This window comes from Danio rerio, chromosome 20 (assembly GCF_052040795.2).
Source record: "Danio rerio strain M-AB ecotype USA chromosome 20, GRCz13ab, whole genome shotgun sequence".
NCBI classification, from domain to species: Eukaryota; Metazoa; Chordata; class Actinopteri; order Cypriniformes; family Danionidae; genus Danio; species Danio rerio.
The window spans coordinates 32,852,129-32,875,804 of record NC_141040.1 but is presented as its reverse complement, the minus strand read 5'-3'; the positions used below and the strand labels follow the sequence as shown (position 1 = coordinate 32,875,804).

The 23,676-nt window shown below is 38.1% G+C and overlaps 2 protein-coding genes across 5 annotated transcripts in view; one reads left to right on the top strand and one right to left on the bottom strand.

The window, feature by feature from the left end:
• LOC147839360 (uncharacterized) overlaps window positions 1-23,676 on the bottom strand; it is a 963,858-nt gene that overhangs the window by 434,269 nt on the left and 505,913 nt on the right. The window lies entirely within an intron of this gene.
• The window catches only part of susd6 (sushi domain containing 6), a 45,952-nt gene that overhangs the window by 11,531 nt on the left and 10,745 nt on the right, over window positions 1-23,676 (top strand). For 2 of the 4 annotated variants that reach the window (XM_087296433.1, XM_087296432.1), the window contains exons 3-4: window positions 22,765-22,956; window positions 23,128-23,322. In XM_087296433.1, the coding sequence (XP_087152559.1) occupies window positions 22,765-22,956; window positions 23,128-23,322 (387 nt within the window). Of the gene's footprint in view, window positions 1-22,764; window positions 22,969-23,127; window positions 23,323-23,676 lie in introns of all 4 variants that reach the window. The other 2 variants (XM_087296431.1, NM_001044755.1) reach the window with 1 other exon arrangement.

The window sequence follows — 23,676 nt, the reverse complement described above, 5'->3', positions numbered from 1 at the left end:
AATTTTACTTCATTAAAAGCAAATGGTGTTTAGCAATAGCGAACACTGATTGTATTTCTGTTTGGTGCCACTAGTTGTACAATTGCTATACAAGATCTATCTTAATTTGCAATGCTGAGGTAAGCTCTAATATTGGTCCTCTAATTCATTTGCTGCAATGGTTAATTCACTAGGAATAACAAATTGCAGTAAACAGTAAAACTACTTCCGTTACAAACCAGTGTGTTTGACAATACGTTAGAATTTAAAAGTGTTATAAGAAAATCTTTTTTATCATCAGTCAGCATGAAGAGCTGTTTTGAATGGCTAAAAATGAATGGATGTGAATGAGACCGGAAATCTCAACACAATGGCCTCACATGTTCTTGTGTGAAAACAAGGTGGATACAGCATATACTTTTAAAGGATAGTTTGTTTGAGAGTTTTTCATTTCTATAAGGTTTCAGTTATAAAATGTTTACATTAATCTAATAACATCTTGTATTTTATTGACAAGTTCGATACGTTGATCTCCACTTTTTCAAAGCGATCCCCATTCTGCGAAATTGATTTTAAAAAAAGTTGTATTATCCATGTCAGGCATGTCAGAGTCCACAACTTTAGTCTATTCTGTACAAAATTATACTTTTGTGGTCTACACCTAGATCAGGGGTCACCAATCTCGTTCCTGGAGGTACGGTGCTCTGCAGGGTTTAGCTCCAACTTCCCTCAACACACCAGCCTGGATGTTTCAAGTATACCTTGTAAGCCTTGATTAGCTTGTTCAGGTGTGTTTGATTAGGGCTGGAGCTAAAATCTGCAGGACGCCAAACCTCCAGGAACAAGTTTTGTGATCCCTGACCTAGATGATTATGGTATTATCATTAAATACAAAACATAAAATTGAAAATCTGTTATCAAAAGTTTGCATTTTCAGTCTACCAAAATTCCATTGTGTAAAAGAACCACCAAAATGCATAAAAGGTTTCTAATTTAGCTGTAGTGTGTAAACTTCCCCTTTGTGGGCATAAACTGACCACTCAAAGCAGGGGTCACCAATCTCGGTCCTTGAGGGCTAGTGTCCGTGCAGAGATTAGCTCCATCTCTTCTCAACACACCTGCCTAGAAGTTTCTGGTATACCTATTATTATGCAGGTTAGCTTGTTCCAGGTGTGTTTGATTAGGGTTGGAGCTAGACTCAGCAGGACGCCGGCCCTCAAGGAAGGAGTTTGGTGACCTCCTGACTCAAAGGAAGCCCTACATCCAGTAGAACATTTTGAAGTAAGGTAAACAGGACTGAATTTACAGAGAGGAACCCGGATCAGCATGATGAAGTAGAGCTTTATAGATATAGGTACTTTACGTAAGTGACAAAGCAGAAAGAGAATCATACATGACCATGACAATGTTAACCTCCCTTTCTAATAATGGATTTTGCTATTCCAGTGAAGACCATCGGAAAACATTCATGCCTCTTAGAGCAGATCCACAAAGTCATATTCCAAAAACAATATATAATTTGTGGTCCCCTTTAAATCTGCGCATATTTTTGGCCATGTTGTGGAGCTTGATTGGCAAATCAACAATGCTCGTGTCAAGACAGGACCTGGAGAACAAAATATTCCCCATACTAAACACTATCATTGCAAAGCATCTAGATAATGATCGTTTAACGTTACAGCATCCACAAAAGATTCAAAAAGGCACCAGATTTGATGTTATTTTATGTTATTTATGTCATTTAAACTGACTGCAATAGCTGAGGCTTTTAAAAAAAACATCAATTCTTTTACTTGAGTTTCTTAACAGAAACAAACAAGAGAAAGTAGCACAGGAAGGTTACAGTAAAACCTTGCTGCAGTCAGAGGCTGATCGTAGGGTTTCTGGAGCTTGACTCAGCCCACACTATTTCACAGTGTGAGAATGAAAAGCTGCTCCCTAAAGGCCCACAGCTGAAGTCACTCTTTTTAGCACTAGGCACATTGTGAACTAGCGGATTTTCCCATGTTACTCATGTCTTACGTGGAATTATCTCTATACAACTTCCATATGTTAGCTGGTGTTGATTCATAGTTTTATTTCTGATGACTCTTTTACCACTTTGAGCATTTTAAAATTGAAGGTTAATTTTAAATGTTAGCATGGTGAGCTAATGGTAACAAGCCTTAAGGCTGATTTATACTCCTACGTCAACTGATCGATGTAACCTACGCCGCATGCCTTGCGTGTAGCGATGCTTTTATACTTCTGCATTCTGTTTGTGTAGTTCTGCAATAACACTTTCCAAATGCTAGCTGGTAGTGGGGGTTTTATGTTCCTCTGTGTCATTTCTTCACGGGTGTTTCGTTTACATTTGAAATACCTGTATGGCTACCTTAATGTACAGGTAACACAAACTTGCTCGTTCAGAGGCAGGAAATGGCAGATGTGCAACACCTTTAATCATAAGATAAACACTAAACAAACATATCCATTAGGAGCTCTTCCACACTTGTTAGACACTTGTGGCAATGGGTTTGCTCCTCCCCCATGACTTTCGGCCCTGCCCACTTTTGTCAATGCTACGATGCACGACTTTTGGTTACATTTTGAGGTGTTTGTCAAGATCGGCTTCAGCCATGGTGAAGTGTATGCGACTGCGCGAAGGCTGCACCGGACCATACGCATGCAATTGATGCAGAAGTATAAATCAGACTTTGGTTAAATTTCAGCTGTTGTGAATCAAAAAGCAAACTTAATGAATATTCTAACAAAACTGGTTTGTTGATTTATTCAGATACTTTGATTTGCATATGTAAACAATTATATGTATGGCAGAAGGTATTGTTTAAAAGTTTTTAATTGGGGTAATTTTTTGTGGTCAAAAAGCCAAATTTATTGCATTTAAAAAGCAATATAAATGATTAAAACATTATTATCAATGTTTTAAATAATTGTGCACCTTCATTTTGTGCAAACCATAATGCCTTTTTTGGGGATTCTTTGTTGAATATCATTGTATCATTGTAAATGTCAATTTGTTTTTCTTAAAAACAAACAAACAAAATAACAAGAACACCGCAAAACATGTCTACCTAAACCTATGTGTTTGGTTTCGGTTGTGTGTATGCAAAATAATGCAGAACAGTGTTCTTGTGTTTCAGGAAGTGGTTTGTGTGGGTTTGAGAAATGATAGCAAATCAACCCTTGTATCATCATTACCTATTGCCCGTAAAAGTCTTTGTTTGTTAAATTGATAGACATCATATATCTAAAGTCCAAACTCTCATCATAAAAGTGGCATTCCCAGAGTTTCAGCTTCTATCATATCGTAGCTACTTCTTTGGAAAATCTGTGTGAAACAGATGTGTAAATGTCTGCCTGCCCTCTCAAGCGTTTTGTTTAACCCCCTCAAGGTTTCATGCGCTAGTCCTTCAAACTCTCATACGATTCTTGTTTTTGTTTTACTGTATGGTTCTTGTAATCCAAGTTAGCAGATGTTGTGCCATCTCTAAGTTTTAAAGAGCCCATATTATGGGTTTTTGAAAATTCCCCTCCATGTAGTGTGTAACACAGCTCTAAGTGAAGTGAAGTATCCAGCTAAGGCTTAAATCTGTAAGAATACAGTGTTTAAAACGGTTGATTCATCTATAAAAGAGTCGACTCATAGTGCTTCAAACGAGTCGCCTTGATACCGACTCATTAGGTGTTTCGCCATGACGTACGAACGAAACCAAGTTATTCACGTGCACGCGCAAACCCGGGAGATTTCAAACCTGAGGCCCCGCCCTCTGACGCAGAAACCCAGACACACACACACCCACAAACACACGCACACCCACAAACACACGCACACAAACATGCCGGTCGATTGAAGTCACACTGCAGATGGATATTATATTGAGTCTCTACCCAAAGATGAAACATCAGCATTATAACCAAGCAGTTGGAAACTTCTGGAAGCTACATGCTACAAAGAATACTTCATCTGAGTTTGTTAAAGGAAGGATCAGTAAAGAGTAACTGATGGACGTCAGGATGGGTTTCTTCCATTTCTCAAGTGTAAGTACGTGCGGTTAAAGTTGTTGCCTCGTTTACTCTAGCTTGCAAATGTATTTAGTTGTGATTTGTTACTTGTAACCGCGTGTACTGTATCAGGTTAACTGGATATATTATCTTATCGCGTGCAAAGTCACGTTAAAAACGCGACGCGTGCTGTTTGTTTATGGAGCTCCGTGCTAGAGTTCTGCTCCCGCGATTTATTCGGAAATTTATTCCCGCGCCGCAGAAATCTGGCGCGGGGACAGCCGCGGGAATAAATTTCCGAATAAATCGCGGGAGCGGTCGGTAACGGGTTTAATTTGGGACGAGAGCGGGCAGTCTAGCAATATCACGGATATTGCTATGCGAATTAGAAAGAGAGAGTCTGCGTGGTGCTTGTGTGTGTGTTAGTGCGCACGCGCGCGTATGAGAGAGAGCGCGCGAGAGAGAGAGAGAGAGAGAGCGAACGAACGAACGAACGAACGAACGAACGAGCGAGCTTTGTGCTGTGTGTGTGTGTTTATACAGACAGCTTGGCTGTCTGGACTGTATGCTGGGTGATTTTTGGTTGTGTTCTCCGCTCTAGCGGGACCGGGCGCGGCGGGCAGAAAACGGAGCGGGTTCTCAGGCTAAAACCTGGCGGGTGCGGGCGGAAGCGGGAGCGTTGTCATCCGGAGGTGTGTGTGTGTTTTTGTGTGTGTGTGGTATGGCGAGTACACGACTGTCTCCTTCGTTCGGTTATCCGTGGCACTATCCACTCGCCATAGTGTGGCAGCTAAAATCCACGTCTACACTATCGAGCGTGTATGAACTGTGATTACTTTTTAAATTGCTGATTAGCTATTGGCCATTTCCCTCTCTGACTGAAGGCAGTCGACCAATCGCGACATACTGTCATCGGTCCAATCAGCGCAGATTAGCTCCGCGCTAAGGAGGGGTTTGGGAACAAATGAATCACTGGACGATTCATACAGGAGTCGCTGGGATAATTAGCTAAAAATAAATGCAGATTATAAGACCATGAAAGTGTTTTTTGACCTTGCATGCATATTAGACTGTTGTTGGAGACCCTTACAACCAGGATATGACCCTATTTCATGTATAATATGGGCTCTTTAAATCAAATGATTTAGAGGTTGTTTGTGTGGGTGTGAAATCATTTGAGTTGTTTTCGCCATGCTAAGTGTTTGTGAAAGCAGCTAGGAATTATATGAATCATAGGGCTGGTACTGCTTGTTTTCATTGTGGAAAAATACAATGTTATGAGTGCTCAATGAAGGTTTACAGTTTTGAGGCCTTCAGATGCGAGTCGTCGAAATTAGGAACATTGTGTTCTGTCTATTAAGTCACCAGAATGTGGACTTGTTTAGTCTTTTAATTCTACAATAATCAATGGTGTTATTTGTGACTTGATCAAAGCAAAGCTAGCATAGATGGTAGCTTAAACTATACAAGTAAAGCTTTATTACAATTGTTAAAAGGAGTATTCATATTTATTTCTGTATGGATTCATCCATGCCTTTGTCAAACTAATTTAGAGCTTAAAGTTTAACACCTGGTTTGTCATTGGTGTTAAGTGGCAATAACATGAGCCCGAAGTTATGTTAAAGTCCTTATCAAACCTTGTTTCTTTCTCCAATATATTCGTTCACTTGTTTGTAGCCTAGTAACAAGCAGTCAGTAATTTTAAGTCCGTACTCATCAGGGAAATCATGCTGTTTAGCCTACTGGGTCTTATAAAATCCCAATCTCATCTTGTCGCTTTTTATGATAATACTCTAACACCACTGGCTCTCGTGGTGATTCATTTGCTACATCTTGCCTTTTATAGCCAGACGAGACGGAGTTATTGGTTCGGAATGAGGAAGTAAAATTTAAATGACCAACTGACAGACAGTTCCTTATTTGAGGATTAGCCTAGATTCATGTAAATCGAGTTGCAGCAATGGGGAGTATACAAGTTATTGCTTAATTTACTTATTTTCAAACCTGAATGACGACTTCTGTACAACTTCTGTAGAAACAAAATGGAGAAATTCTGATGAACACACTAGGCGGATTTTTCATGCAATCACAATGAGCAGTGACTGGAGTTTTCAAGCATTAAAAGGGATGTAAAACTAGTATTAAGGCTTGCTTAGTATGACCCCTGACTTTTATATCACTTCATTTTTCAATATGGAAGTAAAACTATTTCTTGTAAATGTGAAACATTTTTCGTGAAAAACTGGAAAATTAAATGTTCAGTACCCTATGAAACTAGTTACTAACAATAAAATAAATTAGTATATGTTATTAATACCAGTTTGTATTGTCAAGATGTAAAACCAATTGGTAACACAATCAAAGAAACTGAAGGGCTTGAAAGTGGAAGACTGATACATTCAGACTCATTAGAAAAACTACACTAGAAGCACAATCAATTTAAAGGCTGTTGGGCAGCATCAGGCCATCAGCATCTGGCTACTTTATTTGCTCTGTTCCACATGTAGCCTCTCATCTTTCAGGCTCTCAGCTGTGCGTCAGACTGTGCCGAGCTTAGTTTGATGAACTATTGTCCGGTGTCGGCAAGAGGATTTCCCCTCAGGACTTCAGCAACAGGCACTAATGTCACTCCCCTCTAATGCCCTATTCACACGGGGCGTCAGCGTCAACGCTTCCCATTCACTTTGAATGGGTGACGTCAGGCGTCAGGCGTTCCTCGCTGCAGAAGTTGGGACCAGCTCAACTTTTCAAGCGCCGACGGAAGCGTCAGCCAATCAGATCGCTGTATGCAAATACACCAGCTCAGACAGTGGCCTATTGTTGACTGAATTTCATTGGCTGACGCTTCTATGACGATCGTTTCAGCTCCAACTTCAGACACGCCCTCTGTCAAGCGTTGACGCTGAAGCCCCGTGTGAATAGGGCGTAAGAGTAAGCTCATGATTGGTTAACACTGTGCGAATGTCTGCTGAAGTTCAGATTTTCCAACTCGAGTGATTCGTATGTAACACATGAAATGTGCATTGTGTGTTAAACACACACAATGCTCAACTTGTGCCTCTTCATTCGCGTAAATGGTGTCTTTTGTGGCAATTCATTTGCGCAAATCTTGTCGCAAGATGTTTATTTGCATCCTTGCATTCACTTAATATGTAAATTACTTACGCTTGAAGTTTTATCAGCATCTAGTGAACGCAGCATTAGGTTATACTCGCACTAGGCTGTCCAAACACTGTCCAGTCACATTTAACCCTCATTTTTCGGTTCTTTGACAAGTGTGAGTGCTCCGAATCGGGGCCAGGCACGGTTCAGTTGGCTAGCTATGGCGCGGTTGGAAGAGGTGTGCCAGAGCTTGGTTTGGTTGGGCTTTTGTGCAGTACACTTGTACTTTGAGTGGAAAGTGCACCTGAGCGCAAAACTGAAGACCCGACATCAGTTTTAAAGGACTATTTATATGAATTTATTTATCATTCCTATTATTTTATGAACACCAACTATCATAGTTTGTTAAAGATACAAATCGTTCACTATATGACAACTGCCATCTTCAGCACTGAACTTTTATGATGATTTATTAGCGTCAAATATGTTGGATCTGTTCAGCAAAAGATTTGACTGTCACTGCATATCAAACGACTTAAATAGTACAAAACCACATAACTAAAGCAATCTTTATTGTATAGAGCGAGAATGCTTTCCTTCTGTTAAACTGAACGGTAGCATCATCAATGACGTAAACCTGCTCAGGCTCAAGACAAAAAATCCAATGTGGGCACAGGCCGAGCGGGAAGGAGGAGGGGGGAAAATTGTGCATGGACACAGTTCAAGACAACCTTGCCAAGTGTGAATACACCCTTATTTAGTCACTAAAAGAGAGTGCTCTGATTGGCTGTTCAGTTACAAATCAAAATGTGAGAACAAAAACCGAAGTGACGAAACGAAGCAAGGGGGAAAACAAACAATCCATCTGTCATTTTGTCACATCTCTTAAATATTTGCAAGTGATATATATTGTCAAAATTATCAGACATATTTGCATGACGACTAGTATTGGTTACTCTTTTTGTGGGAAGACAATACAAATACTGCCACCTGTGTGTATGGAAAGAGATATGCTCTCAATCAAGTGCAGAATTTAATTTCTCATTTCAGTTGGCTTGCGTACATTTGGTTTAATGCAAAGCTTTTTTTGGTGCAGATGCAGCTAATGTAAGATTTTGACTTCAGCTGTGTGTCTCAGGCTTAAGTTGTTTTTGTTAAGTCTTGACAAGCTTTTTCTAATTCACAACCAAAACATATAGAGTAAGATCCTTTCAGAAAATTGCACTGTACAAAGAAATCTGTGGAATATCATAACTTTATCATTATTACATATTTTTATGTATATATGGTCAGCGTAAAATCATTTAAGTAGGTCAGTGCTGTGACCAGTGTTGTGTATCTGTTGCATGTTGAGGATCCCTCAGAGGTTTGGCTCGTGATGTGACTGTACTCCGCCACTGGCGTGAGACTGAAAGCATTTTCTCCATCTGAGAAAACAATACTCCACCCTTTTTCCTTAGCCTTGCCAAAACAAAATAAAGCCTCCCATCCTTGTTTCCAAACAACAACTGAACTGCATCTGTTTTTGTGGACTCGTTTGATAGCTATTCACTGTTGACCCTCAAAGTCGCCGAGTCACGTTTAAACAGATGTCTTTTTATGGTCTCAAGTTCCTCTTAGCCATTAGCCAGCACAATGGATGTCAGCACCTCTTAGCTCAGCTGTTGGCCAAGGATCCAACGTCTGACTGGCAGCAGCTTTTGCTCCGACTGCTTGTGCGAACCACAGAGGCTCCAGTCTGTCATTAGCTGTGGGCCGAGTGCATTCCTGGAGTGGGTGAGCCAAAGCACAGCAGATCCCGAACACAAGAGTACTGTGTCTCGAGCCATCCGCTGATAGCAGACACAGCAGGGCTACCGGGTGCCCTCTCTCACTCTCTATCTCTTCCTTGTGTTCCTCTTTGTACACAGAAGAGGGCTTACTTGTGCCTCACAGCTGTCCGAATAGAATCAGATCGGGTGCAAACGCCCATCTGCCGCTTTTCTCTGTGACAAAAGGCGAGGGGAACAATAGAGTCTTCCTCTGTGTCTTCTGTCAGATTGCGTCCCTCGGCTTTCCCTCCCAGTCGATTTAGTTTGGGTTAAATCAGTCAGCTGCCGACCTCGGGCTGGAATAGGCTATAATAAAGAACACGTGGAGCTTCGGTTGATGCTTTTGTTCTGGCTTTCAGAAGAAAGGACTTATTTAGGGCCCCTCTGCTGTTCACGGTTGACAGCTTTCAGGGTGTGATGAGGCTGCATGCTTCTAAACAAAAGGACTATAAATGATTTAGTAATGCACTGGTTTAGATATTTTCGGCTGATCATGTTAACTGCCCATTCATTGATTTGGTTGATTGATTTCCATGGCCAATAATCAATATCATCTGTGTAAGAAAAATCCTCTTTACTCGTTCCATTCATTTATTTATATTCTATAATAAATATGGATGCATGGATCAGGATTTTTGCAGCCTATACCAAGGACCGGTTCCTTATCATGGTGATCGGCCGATATAGAGTATCGATTCTAATACTTTCAACGTTATATAACTTTGCCGTTGCATAAGCACATTTTCCCTCTATGTATGAGATTTTGCCTTACCTAAGAGAATAAATTAAGGATGTTGCAGGTTGCATGGTCGGAAGCAGCAGGATTCAATGGTAAGGATTTATTTTACTGGCCTGAATGGGCCAGTGGTTCACTTGCCAAAATTTTCATTGGCCCCCTACAAAAATAAATTATAGCTATTTCTTTGCCACATATTTTAAATAATGTGTCAAAAATCTAAGTTTTAAATATTTTAAAATTATTAATTAATTTAAAATTAGACAAATTTAAAGTGTTATAAAAGCAAAAGGAGCAGTAAGGAAAATATGGAGGTATTTTATTGCAGTTCTAAAGTATTCAACAAAAGGTGGCTGACTTGCCTGTCTGACAACAAACTGCAAAATATCACTTAATTTTTTTCGTTGTGTTTTACCCATGTAAATGATATTGTATATTGGAAAAATGCGATACAGTGGTCCCTTGTTAATCGCGGGAGTTGCGTTCTAAAAATAACCCACAATAGGCGAAATCTGCAAAGTAGTCAGCTTTATTCTTTTCATTATGATAGATGTTGTAAATATAGATAGGTTAACAAGATAGGTTGTAAAACCGAAAATAACGAACTGAAAAATTATTTATTCCATAATGGCGCTCTATAGTCTTGTAACTTCTACCTTCTTTTAGAATGTCCAGAAGTCCAACTTTTTGTGCAATGGTTAGCATCTTCCTCTGCTTTTTGGGTGCTACCGCAGGTGCCTTTCACGATGCAGAATGTTTCATCGACATTATGAAGTTTGTCGAGGAGAAAACTTGCAAACATACAGTACAGCACTTCAGAGTCACCCTACTAGCGATTGAAGATGTAAATTTGGCAAGCTGAAGGCACCCTGTACTGTTCAGGAGACAAGACACAGAAGACAATGATTGAAAATTTTTTTACAGCTAATCAGGACGTAGAACACAAAGTGGTAATCAGGAAACAGAACACAATGCTCTGTAGAAAAAAAAATATTGTCTTGTTTTCAACTATTTTTAAAGTCTTTCCTTTTTAACTTTTTCCTGCGATTTAACAAGGGACCACTGTATCACATTTTTCCAATACCGTGCAGCAACACAGGCTTCTTGTTAAAGTAATTGTTAATAGGAAATAGATGGATACCAAATATGGTATCGATATGCAGTGGATTGATTAAATTGGGATCAATTAAAATGAACACACTTACTTGTTGTAATAGTGATAAATATTTTTAATAGATGTCTCTTAATTTAATGCGCACCTAATTTTGCGTGTATACATTTAATAATTATTATTATAAATTTGTATTGTATTAAGGCAGCACTTTGGCTCAGTATTGGGTTACACTGTCACCTCAAAGCAAGAAGTTTGCTGGATCGAGTCCTGGCTGTTATTAAACACTCGCAGGACATCAATTTGAACAACTGTGCAGATATTTTAAAGTGTTCACTAAAAAAAGAGCATACATGGTTTGTAATCACCTGACTTGTGCTACTCTACAGTGCGAGTTGCAGTCGTGAGGCATGCGCAAACTGGTTATTATAACTCATAACCATTGTTATATTTACATTTGCGTGACACTTTGATTTAAACAACTGAGAACGTAGTCCTAATTGATGTACAGCAGTTAGATGATTAAGCAACAGAAATGTCTGTATTTAACAGTGAGTCTGAATTTGCCTATTAAATACAGAAAACAAGTTGGCGGTTCATTCCGCTGTGGCGACCTCAGATTAATAAACGGACTTAGCCGAACAGAAAATAAATGAAAGAATACAGAAAACGGGAAATGCCATACTTCGATTATTGTAATATTTAATATTTCCATAATTTATTTAATATTTAAATAATGAAATCAAATAATTAGTGTAATATTTAAGTCATTTCACAGGCAACCAGCAGAATTGTTGAGGCCCACTGGTGGGTTGCAGCCCACCAGTTGAGAATCTCTGCGCTAAAGGTGAATCGAATAAACTTAATTGTCCGTAGTGTATGAGTGTGTATGTGTGTTTCCCAGAACTGGGTTGCAGCTGGAAGTGCATCCACTACATAAAACATATGCTGGAATAGTTGTCAGTTTATTCCGCTGTGGTGATCTCTGAAATAGAGACTAAGACGAAAGAAAATGAATGAATGAATGTATTGTATTAATCAATTACCTGCTTTCTCCTCTTATCATTTTCAGTCTACCCTGCACTGTCAAAGAAAATGTTTAACAAAGTTTAAATGGTTGTGCTGAGAGAGGTTTCTCAATGTTTTGCTTAACGTTTGCATATCGATAATCATTAATGAATCCGTGGGTTCAGCTGTTTAAACAGGCATGGTTTCATTCTGGATGGATCAGTCTTTTTATCCAGGGAGAGTCTCTTGGATTTCTTGTCAGGGCTCGTTTTGCTGTAGCAGCCAAGTCGTCCGGTTTCTACGGTGTTTTTTGTTTTTCGATGTAATTAAACGTGCATGTGAAAACTCATTCCTCTCCTGTACCCCTACAGGAATGACAGCCCTTTCGCTGAAAACTCTCTTTCCTAGCAGCACTTCCTGCACGACCGTGAGAGGCTGCGGGTGCGCTTTATCTTTCACAGTCAGCTTTTCCCCATCACAGATATGCACCGCCCCTGCTGCGTTTCCCTTTAACTCTTTGAGTCCGTTCCAAAACACATGTGGGAACAGCAAATGCACACGTAGACATTCGCGCATATCGGTCAACAGTCCCTCCTACCGCTGGCAAGATTCATGTCATCCAGACTGTGTTGTGTACACAGAAACATGAGAGCCGAGAGGCTTGAGGCCTCCTTTCTCTCATGCAGCATTTACTTACAAGGAGGAAACCACATACTGTTATTAGCCCTTTGAGAGCTATTCAAGACATGTTGTGTCATGGGTGGGTTTCATATCTCGACAGCTGTGGTGCGTTTGTTTCGTCAACAACGTCAAGCTCGTAGCGTAATAAACACATTAGACAACAACACTAGATACCTCGGGAGGTCTGTGAAGCCAGCTTTGGTGATAACAGTATTGAACAAACATCTATTATGAATGAACCACAGCGTGAGCTTAGAGCAGGGAATCAGGATTGTAGAAATGTGTGCTCTGGTACAGATTCAATTGTGCTATGCAGTTTTTAGGGTAAAAAAAGTTTCATTTAGAAAGGGTGCATTAAATTGATCAAAAGCGCTTATTTTAGACAAACACAATAGAAAACACAAGACCTGTCACTGGTGTAGTTTTGAATGGGGAAAAGTGTAACGGTCAGTATGGCGAATTAAGCCCCACCTACTAGAACAGAAGCCAATCATTGATCGCAAAAGACTCACATTTCTCCAGGCTCAGTGAATACTTGCTTTACAGACCTAAGAAATATATCCAATTAAAGCCTGAAATCTGTTCTTTTATGTGAACCTAGTGCACTTGAAAACAAAAGTTTTTTTTGATTTTGTAACCTGTATGAGACATCCTGTTAAATGCACATCACATGACAGCAACTACCCAAACGTCCATAATCTTGTGAACAAATGGTTGCTGTCATGCCTGGAGAAGATTCGCCATCAAGACCAAGTTTTGGATTACTTTAGAAGAGCAGAGAGATTGGACGAAGCATTATGAGTGGCGTTTCAAAGATGGCCGCAGAGTGAAATGACTTGCCTTAAAGGGACTTTGATTCAGATCGGTTTTTGTGTGTAATAGTTTAAGCCAATATTTAACTTGAGCTCATCTCAAAATGCCTAGCTGTTTAGTGCTTTAGAGTGATTCTGCAGCATTTTATTTCTTGGTGAATTTTATTTATTTATTTATTATTTTATGTGTTTTTGGTTCTTGTGATCTGGAATATCAGACTGCATCGGTTTACATATGCAGTAAAAGCTGTTTACAGTGGTCAAAATATAAGTTCACTAAATACAATTGTCCTTCATATTAGGGCTGTGCGATTCGGTGAAATCATCGGAACCATGATTTGAACAGGCACGATTTCTAAATCTTCCTACAGCATGATTTTCCCATAGTTATGGTGTTTAAACCAATCATAACTCAGCGTGCCTAAACAGAGCGCGAGAACAGGAGACTGATTAGCCTGCATACAGGGATGAGGAGTTCAGCACAGGTGCCAAAAAAGTCAACATTTGTGGTGTGGGATTAGGTTACTTTAAATACTGGAAGACTGATGTATGGCGAAAACCAGGTTATTTGCAAGTCAGTCATATTTTGCCTCTAAAAATGTGTGGAAAGTGTGAACGCTTCGCTTCCTTCAGCTTTTTTAACATGCTTTACGGTTGCTCCTTTGTCGTTGCTCGATGACCATCAACTGTTTTCTCAGAGGACGACCATCTAACAAAGATTGCTGCAGTTCTGATACAAGTTTTATGTATGTAGAGAATTAAAAAGCACTAAGTGTTCGGGTGTCTTGTGTTTGTCTGAGGTAACCAAAATGTGTATATTTCATACAAAGTATGAAGCTGATCAGTCAGTTCTTGCTACGTGACTCGTGCAGCATTCTAAAAAGTTTAATTTAAAGTTTGTCTGAAAAGAAATGTTTTCAGCTGGGTGCACCTGGAATACGCACACGTGCTGCTCTCGATATGTCTCAATACTCTCTAAATCCACCCTCCTCCTTTGAAAATAATGGACTTGTGTGCACAAAAGATGCGACATGTGAACAGCCTCTTTTACAGCAGCGTCACAAAGAGGTCTATGATCTGTGCATGACAAAACAAATCGGTGAACACACACGCAAGCACTTCTGATATTTGGTCAAGCAGAACATCGGAGCCTTACTTGAGTTTAACGGCGCATGCTCACACACACATTTGTTTTACCATACAATTTGTTCAATGTTCAACAGATTATTTGGTAAAGCTTTACCAGGTGATTTTATATTTTATTTTTTGTCTATTTTAGAGAAATGTTACAGGTCTTTGATAAAGATCTAGTTGTTTTTATTTTGAATGAGGTTTCAGATTCAGACTGTAAACAGATTTAGTCTGTCTGTGACAAAATCATGAATTAAATCGAAATCGCAATATTGTTTAGGAAAATCATGATGGGTTTCTTTCGCCCATATCGCAAAGCCCTACTTCATATCTGAAGTTGCGTAAATGTTTAGAGCAGAGATGACCAAGGACTATCCTTTGATTTGACCCACTGTCCCATCTGAGAAGAGAATGGGGAGGTGGTTGGAGCAAATATTTTGAACAGATATTGTCATTTTGAATTTAATTTAACCTTTTGTTTGTTTTGTAAATGAATCAGATTTTTTAAAATCTAAATACTGTAACCTGACAGATCAAGGCACATGCAGCTTAGTGTATTCAGCATTGAAATCTATATTGTTATTATTGGGATTGTTGATGTTTTACTGTATTCATTATAATTAGTTTTTAAATATACTGCATTAGTTATAACATTTGTAAAGCAAAGTTTTCTAGTTATTTTTAAATATTAGATAATTACACATGAAAACTTCAATGTAGTACAGTTTGGATTAGGGCTGGCAGATATGTCAGAATGCAATCTCAATAATTATTTTTTATATTGAATGATAATGATATATATTTCGATATCAGTTGGTAATGCTTCCAGATTTAAAAGAGTATCCCAACAATAAATGAAGCCACAAAAATGCCATAACATAGTTTTGGCCATACCTGCCAACACTCCGGTTGTTCCTGGGAGTCTCCTGTATTTCACACCCATCTACCATTTAGTTCTGTCTTTCAGAAAACTCCTGGAACCCCCCCACTTTTAGACTCTCAGATCAATATAAAGTAAAAAAAAAAAAGGCTTATCATTGTGTTTGACATAAATTTTTATCACGATTCCAGTCCTAGTTTGGTATGTTTACTTTCGGCCCACAGACCTCCATCGAGTTTGGTTTTTGGCTCTTTATAAAAGTTTGGGCACAAGTTCACTCTCAGCATACAGTTGCACACATTTGCGCCCCATCTAGTGTAGAAAAAAATCCAATTTAAGCTTTGTGTTACTAGTAAATAATTTTTGTTATCAACCTAAAAAAGTTGACAATATATACAGCATTATACATTTTTGTTCAGTTTTCCCATTGCTGTACTTGTTGATGACGTTGTACAGTGTAACAAGAATGGTGTTACAACTGGTCGGTATGGTTTTTGCTCCGCCCCTCCTTCCCTGTGATTGGACAGCTGACTACAAAAAAAAAAGAGTGATATTTGCATTTAGTTGAATGTTCTTTAAAATCTCAGTGACCAGGAAGAAAAATAGATACAAAAATAGATGCAAAGCACCCTGTCACACCACGGGTTACTTTACAAAAATAAAAGTGGTGCTCTCACTAATGACACAGGAAGCCTCAGGGAAAAAATGTTTGCTAGTAGATCTTTACATGCTTATCTGCTAACTGTAGTTATTTAGAAGTGTTTAACAGTCTATTTTAAAAAGGTAATATTTTCAGGCTTAGTATATATATGTTGTAAAGTTTTGAATTTGGATCTTTGTATCAAAAATTAATATGTGGATTTCCATTTTACACCAGTGATGGCCTCTTTTTCATTTCAAAATGAACTTAAAGTACTTGTATATATGTTATACTTTTATCATTTTTTTAATGATTTGTCACTTACGGATTAAAAACAAACAAAAAAACGAATGACTAATTATAAAGTATTTTGTAAATGTATAACCAGTAAGAAATGATGTACTGTCCTTAAATTTATAAAATGAATCATTCAACCCTTGACTTTGGTCAAAAGTATCCACCTCCACTTCTACAAATGCTTTAAATGGGATGGGGGAGAAGCCCCCCTTTGGCTTCTTCCCCTTCTAACAGCTTGCCTACAATCTCAGGGATTTGAATTAGGAGATTGGAGAAAAAGAATAGAGATGAAAAAAACATCAACATGTGTAATAAGGAGATCTCCAACAAAAACATATTTACAAGGGAGGATTTTTTTTTGGAGACAGAAGGCTTTAATCCACTCCTGGGCCACTGGGTTTTGCTCTCACTGAGCAGCTGTACACTGCAGTGGTCAGTAATGTGATCCGCTTTAGACCACAGCCATTTGTAATGAAGGATAATTAGAATTTCATTCTGCTGTAAATCCCTTCGTTGTTGTTGTTGTTGTGTTGTGTTTTTTTCTTCTGGGTGCTTCATCATGGACAGATGGAGGCTGAAGTTCATTCAGGACCATATGTTTGACATTTGTTTTCATTGTTAAGATCTCATTCCAAATGTTAAACTTCTTTTCATTATCTAATTGAGGTTTGTTTTATTTCGATTATTGATGTTTAGTAGGGTAGGTCAAGCATACAGTCAGTTAAAGAATGTTTGGAAATAGCTCTTTAATTTACACTGAAGTTTCTTATGAAACTTCTGCCAGCCAAACAGGTTAATTAGGAATTCAGGTGGGACATTAACACAATTTGCTGGTTGATGATTTTTTGACGCATAACCCATCATGCTTTACTCCTAAGATCGGAATCTCTTTTGTCATATGTTCAATCAGTTTTAGATTTTTGTGACAGCCCAGTTCGACTTGTCGTAGCAGGTCTGAGCAGCAATCATTACCACGCAATCTTCCGCAAATCTGAGATGCTTTTCACATTTTCCTTGAGAGATCCTACCTTTCAGTGACGCATGAAATTGCAATGAAATGAAAACAAGGAAGAAAAACAATCTGAAGATACCAGATAAATTTGTTAGTTCCTTTCCTTTGAAGAATAAAAAACTACACTGGTCACCGAAATAACTTAAAACTGAAAAGTGATGATTAATCAAAACGAATATTTAATTAAAAAAATAATGAAACTGGCCTGGACAAAAAGGGTACCAACAATATTATCCACATCTGTGTTTGTGTGTATACTTTCACTACATTTACTATTTTAATCATTAATAAAAAAAATAGTGATGCCAATTGGAACTTGCCACTCTGGCTGATCTTATGAACCAATTGCAAGTGTTTGATTATGAGTTTACAAGCAGAGGAAGATGCATGTGTGCACCTGGGTTATACAGGTAGCAGATACAACATGTGAGGAGGTAAATCATGGCTGGGGGCGTAAGCGATCACTGTGCTCGTGTCACAGCAGCTAAAATATATACGAATGTGGTGCAACCTCTGTTTATACAGTTTATAGAACTTTTTCACATCCTCGGGTTTCTCGGTAGTGGAAGAGGTCGTAGTTGGGAACACTTTGGAGCGCAGTGAAAAGGAGTATACAACAAATAATTTCTTTACAATCTTATTTGCTCAAATAATTAAAGAAAAACTCCACAATGATCTTATAAAAACGTTTAGTAAAAAAAATAAAAATGTGCAAGATGGATAACGGCAGCCAGAAGAGAGAATAACATCAAATTTACTGTTCCGTCCCATAGGCACTGCATTAGAAAATGCCTCGCACAAGCGGTTATTCGTTTTTGTTATTTGCTGCAAAGAGGATATAAAACATACCTGAATGCATAGAAACGTTCATAGGTTTTTTAATAATCTAAATATTAAAAGCGTTCAAGGATTTAAGATGCTAATGACCGTTAAACACATTATAGCGGCTCGTGCTATAAAACTGTCCTACGTTTAATGATTCCAGAAGACTTTTTCATGAAATGAACTCTCTTAAGAAGGTTTTTAGCAAAGTGACACCAGAAAAGATTTTAGATTTTTTTTAACCATGTATTAACACTAAAAATTTTATTTAATTTATGTATTCATTTGTTTGTTGATTTTAAATTGTACATTTATTATTGAAATATTCCTGCCATAAAAAAAGCCTCAGTTGCTGACATTGGTATTAAATAATAAAAATACATAAATAACGGCTTGTGAAAAGGGTCAATTGGTGCGACGCGAGAGTGATGGTCTCTTTGTTGCAGCTTTTGTATATTCAGTGTTTTGAGCTGCAGTGATTCCAGCGGAGCAATCAGCTCCATCTTGTGTCCAACCATATGTCCTCTCCCGGAAGATCTGCGGGTCTCCTGCATATTATCTATTATTTTCTGTAAAGCTGCTTTTGTCCATACTAAATGGTTATAAGAGACATGTTTGAGATTATATGCAGTAATAATAATGTATAGGATTATATGCAGCAGTCTTAGTTTATTATCTTCCTTGACAGCTCACTTTCTTTCCAGTCTCATATCAATAATATAACTAAGTCTTCATATTTTCATCTCCGTAATATAAACAGTCTCCGCTCCTCTCACCACTCACACAACCTCTATCTTCGAACATAGCCTTGTCACCTCACTCATTGATTATTGCAATTCTCTTCTTTATGGTCATTCACAGAAATCCCTCTATAAGCTTTAACTGGTCCAGAACATCACCAAAACTCCTCCTTTTCACCATTTTACCCCCATTTCACAGGACCTGCACTGGCTTCCAATCAAACCCAGAGTCGAATAAAAAATCCTCCCGCATGCATTCAAGGCCATCCACAACCTTGCACCACCTTACTTGTCTGATCTCCGACATATTACCAGTCATTCCCGCTCCCTTAGATCCTCCTCCTCCATTCAGTCTGTTCCTTCTGCCTGTCTCAGCACAATAGGGAACAGAGTTTTTTGCCGGTCTACTCCCAAACTTGGAATTCTCTTCTGTCTGACTTCCGCAACATTGACTCTCTCGATCTGTTTAAATACAGGCCTAAAACTCATCTGTTCAAAATAACTTAGTCTTTATAACTGCCTACTACATTCTGTATCATGCCCTATATTATCTTCCCTATTTTTATAGTGTTGGTTTATTTCAAAGTATTAAATTGTGTGTGTGTGTGTGCGTGCGTGTGTGCGTGTGGGTGTGTATATATGTATATATATACATGTATGTATATATGTATGTATATATGTATGTATATATATGTGTATATATATATAATATATATATATATATATATATATATATATTTTTTTTTTAATTTTTTTTTTTTTTTTTTTTTTTTTTTTAACAGTGACCTTGGGTTTCTTGAAAGGTGCTTTAAATAAAATTATTATTATTACTATTATTATTAATATTATCTTAGGTAAGGAGAGATCTCCACTTAAGCATGATACTTAGAGGAAAAACCCGCTTTATGCAATGGCAATGTTGCATAAAGCTTGAAGCATCAGAATCGGTACTCGGTGTCAGCTGATCACAGAGACAAGGAAACGGTACACCGTATCGGCTGCAAAAATCCTGAACGGAGTATCCCAAATAAAAAAATTATCCTAATATTCTGAACAAAATTTTCTCTTGCCACGAATTTGTTTTTTAGCCAATACACATGGATATTTTTACACTAGTTTACTTTTGTTTTTAGACTTGTTAATTTGTTATTTCACATTGAAAAGCCAGTGTAAGACATTCAATTCTTTCCACATTTGCATTAAGAAAGTGCATTAAAATACAGATCATAGAAGCCCCCCCAAAATCTAACTGCGTACAGATGTTGTACATGTTTGATATAATGGATTGTGAAGCTTTGCATCTGTGGTTTATATCCTGACTGATTCCCTAGTGTAAAAAAAAATACAAGAGATGAAGCTGTATGTCCAACCCCTGAGTCCATAATCGGCTGATCGCAGCTTTAAGGGCATGTTAAAAGCTTAGATTAGAGACTGTGATCGTGGGGGTCTCTCCAAACAGACCCTGTTTGTGCGAGTTGTTTTCTTTCTTTCTGCTGGATAAATGTAATAAGGGGATAAACATGTTTACGCATTTCAAGTGATCTATTGTGTGAATGAAGCTTCGGCTCAGAGGCTCAGGAAATGTGTTTTTTTTCTCTCTCTCTCTCTCTTCTCTTGTGTGAGAAAGACAGGGAAAATGAGAAGGAAAGAGACACCGTTGGTTTTATACCATTCAGCTTGAGGGCAGAAATTGAGTATTTTGTTATGCATTTAAAGGCTGGCCATTATGAGTGTGTGATGTGGGGGAAGTTTGAGTAAACTAACTTGAGGATATAATATTGTAAAGCAGTATAAGAATAAGATCTGCTCAGTTCCCCATTGAATACATGTGTAATAGGGGTTAAAATCATTTTGAGTTTTTCCATGTTTAAGTATTTCCACAAGTAGTCAAAATACATTTGACCGAAGGCATTTGAAAAGCTGCTGTCCACATGGGATCAGATCATTGAAAACGCATGGTATTACAAGTTTTTTTTTGTGTGTGTGTGTGTGTAAAAAACTTGTCAGAAATTTACATTGAATAATAAGATATTATCCATCATTCATGTTATTTAAATCTTGCCGCACGTGAATAAGTATAACACACATATGAATAATTAATGAAATGTAATGGTAGTTACATGAATAAACAAATTACATTAAAAATTAAGAACATAAAATACAAAATTATTTTACAAAAAGGCTGATTATGCTTCTTTTGTCCAACAGTCAAGCTTTTAGTCTTAAGGTGCTTTCACACCTAGACTTTTGTTTCGGAACCTGGCGCATTTCCCCAGTTAGCGTGGTCCATTTGGCATATGTGAATCCAGTAATCGCGCTTGGATCCACGGCAAATCAATCGGTCTGAGATCGCCTGAATGAGGTGGTCTTGAATCGATTGAAACAAACTCTGGAGCGGATCGATTGTAATTAAAAAGCAAAACGATCCATTGATCTAACGAACCAGGTTATATCTCAGTGTATTATTGGTAAATAATATACATATTGATATGGCATATACGGCTATATGAAGAGAGAATTATGAGTAGGGCAGGATGTCATCATTCCTACTGGTAAATGTGCATTTCATGTCGAATACGAAAGTGAAAGCATGCTGTAATATTACAGAGAGCTGTTTATTCGTTACGAAAATTGACCAAACTGCAGTCTTGGTTCATCTGTTATTTCTCTCTGTAATGTAAAGCCTATAATACATAATTCTAGCCAAAGGCTATGTGTGGGAAATCTTACCTCTGATTTATATTTGGTGATGATATATGTGGGTGTCACCATTCAAAAATAATGTCTTATTGCTCATAGTCATAAATTAAAATAAGGATGCATGACAGCTGAGCGGGACTTTGCAAAATAAACCCTGAAACTCTGACCAGTGTGACGAGAGATTGCTTGCACGTGACTTGTTTTAGCTAATTTGGTCCAATTAGAAACTTTGCAGTGTGAAAACGAACCACACCAAGCACAAAGTGCAACATTTTAACAATTTTAATCCCTGTGTGAAAGTACCCTTAGAGACTAAAAGGGTTCCTAGATAATCAAAGAAAGGATCGCAGGTCCTATAAAAGAGAAAAGGTTTGTTCTTCATAGCTGTGGAGAAAGTGGGATTATGTTGCAGACTGCAAGCAGCCATTGATTTTACTTTTACTAGGATACATTACCAATCAAAGTACACCGAAATATGTAGAAGGTCTCTATTCCGAAAAGTATAATGTTGTCATCATTGTGACCCAGTAAGCAAATAAAGGTTAAAGATGGATTTGAGCTACAGCCTTATCAAGTTTCAGAACTGCTATATAAGAAGACAACTCCACATACAATGCTAGAAAGATCCAGTGTTCGGTTTAGATTTCACACACAGCTCAGACAGACCTGGATTATGGTAACACAGGTTGAATAGGGGCTTCATATGAAATTAATCTCGATTTAGTTTTATATTCATTTGGAGTTTAGCTTTTTCATCAGGTTGAATTTGTTATCTTAAATCAGTCAATGAGTTTTTATATCTATATCTTTCAATCCATGATTATTTGAAAGCTTATTGTAATCAGTCATGAGAGTTTTGACTGGTGCCTTGTTGCATAGAGCAAATCTGCACTTTACAGATTTTTTGGTAAAGGAAACCACAATATGGAAGTTTTTCCACAAAAAAAGACATCAGAATTGCAATCTGTAAATGCTTTTATGAAAGATTTAGATGTTTCGTGGCAGTCTCCTTGTTTTTTTTTTTTTTTGTATTTGTTTTTTTGCAAATAAAATAAGCTGGTTTTGTTTGCCTTTTCAGTCAAGTAAAAAAATACATATCGAGATTTATATTCATTTTGTTATTGGCTTTCAAATATAAAGAATTTTGGTTATTTTTATTGGTCAAAGCTTGCATCCCTATTTTTTAGACTCTTATTGAAGAAAACGAATATAAACATAACCCAAGATAAATTTGATCTAGTTAACACTGTTTGATGTTTTTTTTATGCTAACCTCTGCTCTTTCTGTGTTGCTGCAGGTTGTCCCAGACCCACAGTTGTGCCTCATGGCCGTGGTAACCTGACGGAAATGAACCGTGGCTCCTTCTCTGTTGGCACGCTGCTCCAGTACAGTTGTGATCCAGGATACACGTTGGACGGCGTAAGCATGATCTCATGCACCGTCACTGGCCAATGGTCCTCTAACCCACCTCGCTGCATCAAAAATGATGGTATGTATGATGGTACGTGTGTTTTTCCATATTTCTTTCTCCTTAGAGGCTATTGCTGTGTTTGTTTTATGGCAGAATTACAGTGAATATGTTTCAGAGTAGAAAAAAAAATTCTAGAAGTTCTAGTTTCTCTTAGTTGATCTGACTTGAAGCTTTTTTCCCTTCTAACAGTCTGCCAGCCACCAAGTGAGCCAGAAAACGGAGGGTACAACTGCCACCCGTCGCCATGCCACAGACTGACCCAGGGTACCGTGATTGAGTACTTTTGTGATGAGGGTTACATCCTGAAAGGAGGCTATCAGTTCCGAACCTGTGAAAGCGGAGAGTGGAATTCGCCCATGCAGATCAGCTGTCACCCTGTGCAAGGTACATCTCACAGCAGCAGCAGACTAATCCACACACTTGGACATTTGAACATTCTTTTGTGATCTTAAATATAGGCAGATTTCCTTTTTTTGGAAACTTTGCGAACAGAGGTTTAAATGCAATATGTTAAATGGACATATTTAAGTTCTTTAGATCAGGGGTCTGCAACCTTACAACACAGAACAGTCTTGGTATTGATAATTTTTCGTGGACCAGAGAGGCTAATTTTTGGTTGGTAGGTGTTGGCAAGTATGTACATGAAATTATATTTGTAAAACACATACATTCAACAACAAATTAGCACAACTCCCCATTATTGAGATTAGTGATGTTTCGTTTTTGAACAAATCATTT